General features: G+C 38.2%; 1 protein-coding gene across 4 annotated transcripts in view; it reads left to right on the forward strand.

Annotated features, from left to right (window-relative positions):
* IARS (isoleucyl-tRNA synthetase) overlaps nucleotides 1-9912 on the forward strand; it is a 94026-nt gene extending 84114 nt beyond the window's left edge. For all 4 annotated transcript variants that reach the window (XM_011378966.2, XM_023522560.1, XM_023522559.1 and 1 more), the window contains 3 exons: nucleotides 3802-3945; nucleotides 4615-4767; nucleotides 9382-9912. In XM_011378966.2, the coding sequence (XP_011377268.1) occupies nucleotides 3802-3945; nucleotides 4615-4767; nucleotides 9382-9464 (380 nt within the window). In that variant the 3' untranslated portion in view covers nucleotides 9465-9912. The remainder of the gene's footprint in view (nucleotides 1-3801; nucleotides 3946-4614; nucleotides 4768-9381) is intronic.
* The last annotated feature ends 359 nt before the right edge of the window (nucleotides 9913-10271 follow it).

Here is a 10271-nt window from a genome sequence, read left to right on the forward strand (position 1 = left end):
GTGCTTCTTACTAAATTCAGATTCTCAATAAATTAAGCCTAAATAAAATTTTGAAAAAATGTAAGTATATTCTCTCTCACTGTCATGCTTAAAGTATGACACACACCCCACCAAAAAAAGGCGGGGGGGGTACGTTGCAGTCCTCACCCCTGGTACCACTGAATGTGACCTTCTTTGGAAATAGGGTCATTGCAGGTGTAATTAGCTGAAGTGAGGTAAGGCAGGCTCTACCCAGTATGACTGGTGTCCTTCTAAGAAGACAGCCATGCGAAGACACAGAGAAGCACAGGAAGACCATGTGATGACAGGCAGATATGGGAATTATGCGGCTGCAGGCAAAGAAACACCAAAGGTTACTAAAAACCTCCAGAAACTAGGAAGAAGAAAAGAAGGATTGCCCTATAGGTCTCAGAGGGAGCATGGCCCTAACACCTTGATTTAGGACTTCTTGCCTCCGAAACTGTAAGACAATAAATTTCTATTGTTTTAAGCCCCCTAGTTTATGATTCTTACAGCAGCTATAGGAAACTAATACACTCATTTTATGAATCTGAGTGTTCATTTTCAGAAACTTTTAAATAGAAAAAATCTAAGTCGTCAATAAACAAAGGAACACCTGCTGAACCTCAATAGTAAAAACCTCAGCGAGGCACTATTACTTGCCACCAGATCGGCAAAAACTAGAAAAATTTTACAGTATTAAATGTTGTCAGGGGTATTATGTAATAGGAACTTTAATTTACTGCTGGATTATAAATTGATAGAACCACCATGGAAAACCATGTGCTGTCATATCTGTTAAGAAGGGAAGCAAAAGTGGTGTAGGAGAAACGGGAAGGGGAAGTAAAGGTCTGGAAGAGGGTAGTTAGTTGGAGGGTCTGAGAAAAATCTCTGGCCAGGATTCACCAAGAGGAGCTATAATCAGTAACTCAGTGGAACACTTGGGTGGCCACCTGAAGTCACTATAGGATGAGAAGTAGGGGGCAGCAAGGACAGACTGGAATGCATATCTGTCTAGCCACATCTAACACCTGTGGTCGGGACCTGCAGAAGAAGCTTTGCAAGAGAGATGTTCATGTGCCTGGCTCAGAAGTTGGAAGAGCACCAGAGGACAGCTGCTTGCTGTCCCGTCTGGCCCTGTGAAAGCTTGAGTGGTGCCTAGGCCCCACAGTGACTTTCACATGTAGTGGCTACAACTAAACTACCTTCCAGATCCTATGTACCTTTCTCTGTGTTCAGCCCTAACCCATACCAGGACAGTCAGAAAGTTCTAGGAAACTGTTTTAGCTAAGTTAACAGTAAAATCACCATAGTTCACCCCTTATGATTATGACATCTATACTTGGCTCTGTAAACCATATCTAACTTCCAAATAGGACCATCATAAATTAAAAAGCGCACATTCAGCTATCCCTTGTACAGCTGAAAACATGCTTACCTTGTTACCCAAAACTGTATAAAAAGTCACCTTACCTGTCTTTGAATGATGTTGATTTCTAGTTTGAGTCACATTGCCCCTTTACTGTCCTTTAACTTTACTGACATAAAGTTAATTTCTGTTAATGTGTTTTATGCTATATAATAGGAAAGTGGAAAAAATAAGAATTGGTTAGTATAGACACAAATATATTATCTAAATAAGAAAGAAGTCATAACTATTACAGTCTCAATTCTATAACTGATCACGTCAAACTTTCATCTATCATGCACCATATTTGGGTATCTGATTTAGAGAAGGGGTCAAAACACTTTCTCAAAGGGAATATGGTAAATATTTTAGACTGGGAGCCACAACTGCCATTAAAATGCAAAAGCAGACATGAAAACATGTTTTTTAAAATGTAAAAAAATAATAATAGGTAAGGCTGTGTTTTATTAAAATGTTGTTTACATAAACAGGCAACCAGCTGGGGCCATAGTCTGCCTATCCCTGGTTTTAAGCATGAAGGCTATCTTGAAAGACATTATCCCAGCCCAGCAAACTGTTGCCACCCAGGTGGTCCTAAAACTGAGTCTTTAAAAGTTTTTTCTAGGCCAGCTGCTTCATGGTGGAAACATGGTATGGCCAGTGAATTCCCTGAACACATGCACCTTATCACACCTCATGTGCTGAAAAAATGAGTTCCTTGGTCAGAAGCAATGCTATGTGAGATATTGGTAAATAAGACATTCCATAGTCCATGGATGATGGGTTTGACAGAGCACTGCAGGCAACGGAGACTAACCCATACCCAAAACAAATGTCCAGTAAGAACAAAGCACTGCCTTTTCCATCATGGATGTAGCCCAGTAACCAATCTGCCATCGCTTGCCCTCCTCTTCCCCCCCTGGCAATAATGTGATATTGAAAGCCTGGTAATGGCCCCTGTGGTTGGTAGGTGGAATACACTACACTGTACCAACTAGCACAATCAGCCTTCAGAGTACAAGTTGCTGAGCCCATGTGGCCTCTTTGTTCATTAATTCATTGGGCAAGGACAGAAGTGTTTGGGGAAAGACTGGCTGGCTTCCACAAAATGAGTCATACTGTCCACCTGGTTTTTAAGATCCTCATTCACAGTCTACCTATTTGGAGCAATCTGCCCACATACGTTTGCCCTGAATTCCTTGTCACCAGTTTTCTAATTCATTCTTTCTAAGTTACTGGTCATTCCCAATCATTCAAACCATTAGCCATTGCCCATGGATCAATGTAAATCCATTCCTTTGGCTATCTCACCTGAGCAATATGAACAACCAACTGCCCTGAATGAAGTTATGACCATTAAGAGGATTCCCATCTACAATGTTCTTTAGGGCTGCCCAGAGTCATAGTGGGTCTATAGATTTGTAGTCATCCACTTTTGATGGTGCAGCATTTTGTGCAGAACCATCCATGCAGGAGCCGTAAAATCTTTTTTTTTCCCCCTCTGGTAGGTTCTCAGGAAGCCACAGGTATATAGGTCAAGAAAGGAGACCATGTAGCCCGAGGCTAAACATGGGCGTCTAACCACTAGATGGGGCAGGTTCCTTGCTCCTTGAAGGTCTGCCTCATACCTAGTCACAGTCTCTACTGGTCATTCACCTATGTTTATATCCCTAAGCAATGTTTAATTTATATAAGTGCAGTTCTACATGTGTTCTGTATGTCTTGCTATTTTCCACATATGTTCATGAGTCAAATAACTTGTCTTCTGACTATAATCATTTTTTTCATATAAGGCTCTTTTCATGGTTCACTTTGGGATTCTGATGCAGGAGGAAATTCTAAGAGGTGCTATTATGTACAGTTGACCCTTGAACAGTGTGGATGTTTGGGCACTGACTCCTCTTCCACCCCCCAAGTCAAAAATGTGGGTATAACTTTTGACTCTACAGTCAGCCCTTTGCCTCTGTAGATTCAAGCAACTACGGATGGTTGGGAATGCAAAATACCATTTTCAATCCTCAGATGCAACACGCAGATACAAAAGAGTCGACTGTATTGAAAAAAAGTCCACTCTAAGTGGAGCCACACATTTCAAACCTCTGTTGTTCAAGGGTCAACTGTACAGAGAAAATGCTAAAAGGGGAAAAAACAGTTTGCCTATATTTTAAGTTACAAATATGCCACTTTGCAGCAATAACATTTTCTACTATTTACGTGTCATCAAAGCCGATTTTATTTTGAAAAAAGTCAGTGTCCTTTGATAAACAATTAAATGGAAAGCATCACTGTAAAGATACATATAAGATAGTTTAATAATTAAGTAGGAAAAAATGATTGGCTTCAGCTCTGAACTATCTACCCCTGAAAGAATATCTTGTTTTTGTCATTTTTAGAAATACAAAACCAAACCGACTTACTGAGTCTTAGTGGAAAAACACTTTTTGTGACTACAGGATCAGCTCCCTCTCTGGTTGACAGTCCTAGCACTCTTCTCTGTCAGTATATCAATCTACAGCTCCTAAATGCAAACCCACAAGGTACGTGCCTCCCCGAGCTGGGAACACCCTCAGTTGATGGTTTGTGGGATATTGAGCGTTAAGGTTTCGTTTAATGTTCAACCTCTTTGACTTACGTAGATTGCTCAGGTTGGTTTCAACATGATGATTTGAGTGTAGAGTCCTACTCTGCTTTAGGGTGCATACACAAGCTTGTTTCTTTTGGCATATATATGTAGAAACATCCTCATCCATCTGACATGGTGAGGAAATGAGATAAATTGGTTAATAGGTAAAAGTTGGAGCTAAATAAAGTTGAATTGTTTAAATGCCAAAACATTTTAGTTTTTAATTTTGCCTAATTTTTTTTCTTAGAAAATGTTTTGAAAACTATTATTTATTTTTTCTTGTTCTTCAGGGTCCTCATTGTACTCATTTGTTACTAAATCCTTTATGCTCTTCATCTGACTGTTCACTGAATATCTCTTCTCAAGCTGCAGGTCTTTTCATACTAGTTGGTTTTTCTTTTCCTCTTTCCCTCTGTGAGATGTTTAAGACTGTTTCTGCATACTGTACAGTTAGCTGTCTCATTCGAGCTCTTGTACCTACTGCTGGCTTTCCCAGCCTTCTGCTGTTACTGCCTTCATTCAGGCTCCCACAGCTACAGGGTGAGCTCTCAGAATTTAACCCAATTTGTTCTGTCTTCCATAGAGTGTTTAATGGGAACAGTGGGCACTCTCCTCCTTGAAAACCCACTTGGGCAGAACGGACTTACCCACCAACGTCTTCTGTCTGAAGCAGCCAAGGTGTTTGGCCTTCGTAGCAGGAAGCTAAAGCTATTTCTGAATGAGACTCAAATGGATGGTGAGGACATTATAGAACATATTAAATTTTTGTTTTGTTTGTTTTTGTTGCAAGTAGATTTGGTAACATTTACCAATTGTAGATTGTGTGTGAGAGGTAGTACTACTATCTCTTTTTTATTTCGCTCTTTCTCCAGAAATTCACCCTAATACAATGTTTAGAAAAATAATATTTAAAACTATGGTTACTTTTTGCTTTAGAAATAATCTAAAAGTTGTATTGATATGTTATTAAAAATACATGCTTCTAGGAAAATTAGCATATTTGCGGACCCTTTGATTCTTACCCAGGAATCAAAATGATCACAGTATTGTAAAATAACAGCTTGAAGGAAACTTATAACTGACATTATACCTCCTCCTTCACAGATCATAAAAAATAGGCTTACATGCATGCATTTTCTCAATAAATTGCATGAGAATGTGAAGGACTAGATCATTGGTCAACATATTCCCTACCTAATAAGTAATTCAGAAAACAGAGACTCGGGATGATGGCTCGCACAAGGCACAGGCTGGTGTCTGCAAAGACATGTTTTCTGTCTCTCATACTCCCCTTTACATCACCCACTTCTGTGACAGCAGCTTCCATGGCTGCTCTGACAACTTCTCTATTGACACCTTAGCCCTTCGCTCTAAGTTCTGTTCTGTAATTTCTATTACACATCGGACATGTTTGCTTTAATATTGTTGTCAATGGAATCATTTCTCCAAACAGCTTCCAGTGGGATTTTTTTAAATAGCCATCCTTATCATTCTGATTCAAAACCTTTTGCCATTCCATTATGTTACCTATACAGCCTTACAGTCTAGGAATTATTGGACTTTGTGAATCAGATTTATGTTGTGTCTTCTAGCACTGGTGGAAAACTGCCAGACCTTATTTTTTTCCAGAGTTACCTCTCATTTTTTATTTTCCTGCAGTTTGAATATGATATGACTAGGTATAGATTTTTTTAGTATAAGGCATTATTCATTTCTGTTACACCACTATTCATTTCTAAAATTTTCTTTTAAGTCTTTCTTAGAGTTCCTATCTTTCTGCTTATACTGCCCATCTGTTCTTACATGTTTTTCACTCTTTCCATTAGAGTCCTAACATGTTTAAATTCCCAGTCTGATTAATTACAAAATCTCTGCCAAGTCTGAATCTGGTTCTGATGTTTGCTTTGTCTCTTTATGTGTTCTTTGCCTTTTAGAATGCCCCGTGTTTGTTATTGTTGTTATCGTCGATAGCTAGACATGATGTATTGGGAAAATATAACTGGGGTAAATAGGCCTTAATGTGAGGTCTTATGTTTATCTGACTAGCAGTTAGGCTGTGTTTGTTGTTACTGTAGCTATAGGTGACAGAGGCTAAAATGTCTTCTGGTATCTTTGTCTTTTGTCTCCTCTTTTATCTTTTGGTTTCCCTAGAGATTCCTTTTTAAATAGTTTCAGAGCTTTGCCATTCTTTCAGCTGCAATCCCCTATTATCATACAGGAGCCCATAGATGTCCTGGTAGGGTATGGAGGGAAGGGAAGCAGGAAGTGTACCATAGTTTTATGATTAGGTCTCAGTCTTTAGTGAGCCTATGACTCTGGGCTGTGACCTTCACAGGTGTTTCTCAGCTTTTTTAATTTCTCCTTAGGTGAGAAAGGAAGGCTATAATAGGCTAGAGTTGGGTATTTCCCTTCCCCAGTGTCAATTAGGCTCTGGTTAAAAAAATAATAATAAAATGTAATTACTGATAAGGAAGGACTTCTGCCATTTTGCAGGGATTCTTTTCTGTAAGTCTTATACCTTCTTTTGCTCTTTCGTTCACTGACACCTTTTGTGTTCAGTCGATTTTTTGTATTATACTGTTTTGATTCTCCTCCTTTTGTGTATTTTTTTAAGATTTTTTTTTTTTAGTGTTCACCATAGACATTACAGTTGACATTCTAATTTATAACAATTAGTTTGAATTGATACCAGTCTAACTTTAATAGCATACAAAAACTCTGCTCCTATTCAGCTCTACCCTTGTTTATATTCTTGTCAGAAATTACATTTTTATACATAAATATAAATTTTTAATTGTGTGTTATGTATTTATCTTTTAAATCGTGTAGAAAACAAAAAGCAAGAGTTATAGCATGAAGGACTCCCTTTATCATTTTCAGAGGGCAAGTTTAGTAGTAATGAATTCCTTCAGCTTTTCTTTATTTGAGAATGTTTTAATTACTCCTTAATTTTTGAGGAATTGTTTGCCAAAAAGAGAATTGTGTCTTGATAGTTTTTTCTTTCAGCACTTTAAATACGTTACCCCAGTGCCATCTGGCCTCCATGGTTTCTGATTAGAAATGGTTGTTAATCTTGTTGCGTGTCCCTGTTACATCGCTTCTGTGTTGCTGCTTTCAAGATTTGGTTATTATTTCTTCAAATATTCTTTATGCCCTTTTCTTTCTTCTTCTGAAACTCCCATAATGTGTTGTATGTTGGTCCACTTGACTGGGATGATTTCAGATGTCCTATCTTCAAGTTCACTGGTTGTTTTGCCTGCTGAGTATACTGTTAGCCTCTCTAGTGAATTTATTTCAGCTATTGTACTTTTCAGTTCCAGAATTGCTTTTCGGTCCCTGTTTATAATTTCTCTTTATTGATATACTCAACTTGTTGATATCTTTGTGGATTTGCTTTTTGCTCGGGCAATCCTTCAGCATAGCCACACTATTTATATTATAGCTCTGCCTCAGCCTTCACTTCCTATTTACACTGAGCCCGAAGAGCAACCAAATTTGGCCAGAAAAGCCTTTTACCTTTTCAGAATTGAAAGTTTTAGGTCTTCTCAGGTCTTTTCTGTATATGCATCCTGGCTTGGGCATACATGTGGCTTTCTAAACTACCCAGAATACATGGGTGATTTTTAATGTCCTTATTGCCCAAAGAAAATTCTCTCCTCCTTTTCCTCCCAGGCCTTAAGCAGTCTGTGTATGTTTCAGTCACAATCCTTTGCCCAATAGCTGTGGGCTTTTTGTCTACCTTACAATGTTTTTAAGTAATGCCTACCACTTTTCTGCCCTGAATGAGTTCCAAGTTAGGCAAAACAGAGACCTTAGATAAGCCCTTCAGATAGTTCACAGACAGGTTAGAACAAACAGTATTTTTGCTCTATTCCTCCTGGAACTAGGTGCTAGGGTCCCATACTGAGAACTTGGGCTGCTGTCTTCAAGCACACCTCCAGGCTAGGAGGGAACTTGACACACAAGCTGGTATCTCTAGCCTCATTTTCACTGTATTTTTCCTCGGAAAATTATCTTTCATAAATATTAATAATTTGGTAAATTAGATGATCACATAATGCTTATAGTTTGAAAAACTCACTGATACCATCTTGCTTGTTCTACTAGATTCTAAATATCATCTCCAGATCTTATAGATATCTATTAAGAAGGCAGCCTTGAGAGTATTTTTACATTCAGGATTCTTGATAGGACAAGAGCCATTTTTAGAGAAAGCTGATTCTTTTCTTTGAATTCAGATCTGGCTAGAAGCAATATGCCCCACAGTAAGCAAAAGAACTTTTAAAAATGTTTTTTACTTTCCCTTTTCCTTTTGATTTTTTATTCAGTGTTAATCAATTGCATTTGCATTATTATCTATGCCCATATTGGCTCCTGTACTCTTTGACATGAGCCCTTTAGTCTTTGAAAAGTTCTTTTTTTCTGGCATCACAAGATGTTCTACTCTTACTTCCCCAGACATAGAAATGGCTGTTCTTCCTGTTATAGGAGTTAATAATTACAACTCACAAATCTGGGCTGTTGGCTTGGCTTTGTTCTAGGCCTTTTCTGTAGACATACAAAATATCTGTTTGGTAGTACAGAAGGGAAAGGATGGGGACATCTTGGGCAATACTCAGAGTTAGTTAGGTTGAGGGCACAGTCTTCCATAAGTTTGATCAGCTGTAAGAAGTTAGGGTCCAACTACAAACTCAGAGGGCAGGGTCCACACAAGGCCACTATCACTTGTGGCACCAACTGCAAATTTAGAGGGTTTCCCAAAACCACTCTCAAGTTTGATAATTTGCTAGCAGGTTTCATAGAACTCACTGGAAGCTATTGCATTCACGACTATATTTATTATAGCAAAAAGCTAAAACCTAAAACCAGGCAAAGGAATAGATATGCAGGTCCAAACAAAGAGCTTCAGTTGTCCTCTCCCCAAGGAGTTAATGGACAGTGTTACTTTTTCCTCGTTCTGATGCATACTAACCAAAGAAGCTCACCCAAGATTTGGTATTCAGAGTTTGTACTGAGGTTTCATTACAAAGGCAATATTGATTCATTGCCCCCGTGGTTGATCTTACTTCTACCCTGAATTATATGATTGGTCTTTCTGGTGTGGTCCTCTACACGGAGTCATCTCTTAGCATAAACTATTAGGTGTGATCAAGAGCCCACCGTAAATAACAAAAGACACTACAGTCACTCAGGAAATTTCATGGATTTAGTGGTTCCTCAGAAACTAGGACAAAGGTCAGGCCTCTCTTAAGGCGAGACCAAATTCATTGCTACCCAGGCAGTTAACATTTTAAAAATATTTATCCAGAATAAGTAGAAAATTTATTTTTTAAACCTCTTTCCATTCTAGAAATTACGGAAGAAATCCCTATGAAGACTTTGAACATGAAGACTGTGTATGTTTCTGTATTACCCACAACAGCTGACTTCTAACATTCAGCTATCAATGTGGTTCAGTCAGCCTTTTCCTGGAATGTACCTGTTCACACACACACACTGAAGAAATTTCCTTCAGATTCATCTATAATATGCCACTTGTCGTCTCAATATGAAATGGGATGATTCATCAAATGGTTTGAGACCTCACAGTAATATTCACACTTAACCTTAAACACCTATGTAGTTATGTTCGGGGAAGGTTACAGTGTTACCTCAGCACAACAGAGTTTATTTCTATACTTGAATTCTTAAGTATAGAAGGTAGAAGTGATTTAAATGACATAGTATGTGTGTATCATTCTGTGGTCTTTTAAAATTTATTTGAGACCTCTTGAAGGAATGGACAATGTTATATGTTTCTGCTACCTGGATTTTCTTGAGTAATTTGATGCAACATTTTGTTTCAGTAAGTCAAGACAATAAACATGCTTCTCTCAGTTAATAAATGTGTTAGAAGTAATTCATTCTCCCATAGTCTAATGAAACTTGAAATTCATAATTGTTAAAGAACACAAAAACTTAATAATGACTTCTTTATTAAGGCAGTGGACAAAACATCTAATTTTACTTCCCAAAATCCTGTGTGTCAAAGAAGCAGATGCCAAAACAAAATTAGACATGCAAGAATTTATTGGGGGAAATATACATGAGGGATAAAGGGGTGAGAGAGCAAGCATAGATAGAGAGGGAGCCTTCAGACTACAATTTAGGTCTGGTACCTGTAAGGAAAGTAAGGAAGATTGATTAGAAACAGCCTAGACTGCAGTGCAACTCTGAGGAAACCTTGATTAGGCCAGTCAA

This window comes from Pteropus vampyrus, unplaced genomic scaffold (assembly GCF_000151845.1).
Source record: "Pteropus vampyrus isolate Shadow unplaced genomic scaffold, Pvam_2.0 Scaffold349, whole genome shotgun sequence".
Taxonomy (NCBI): Eukaryota; Metazoa; Chordata; class Mammalia; order Chiroptera; family Pteropodidae; genus Pteropus; species Pteropus vampyrus.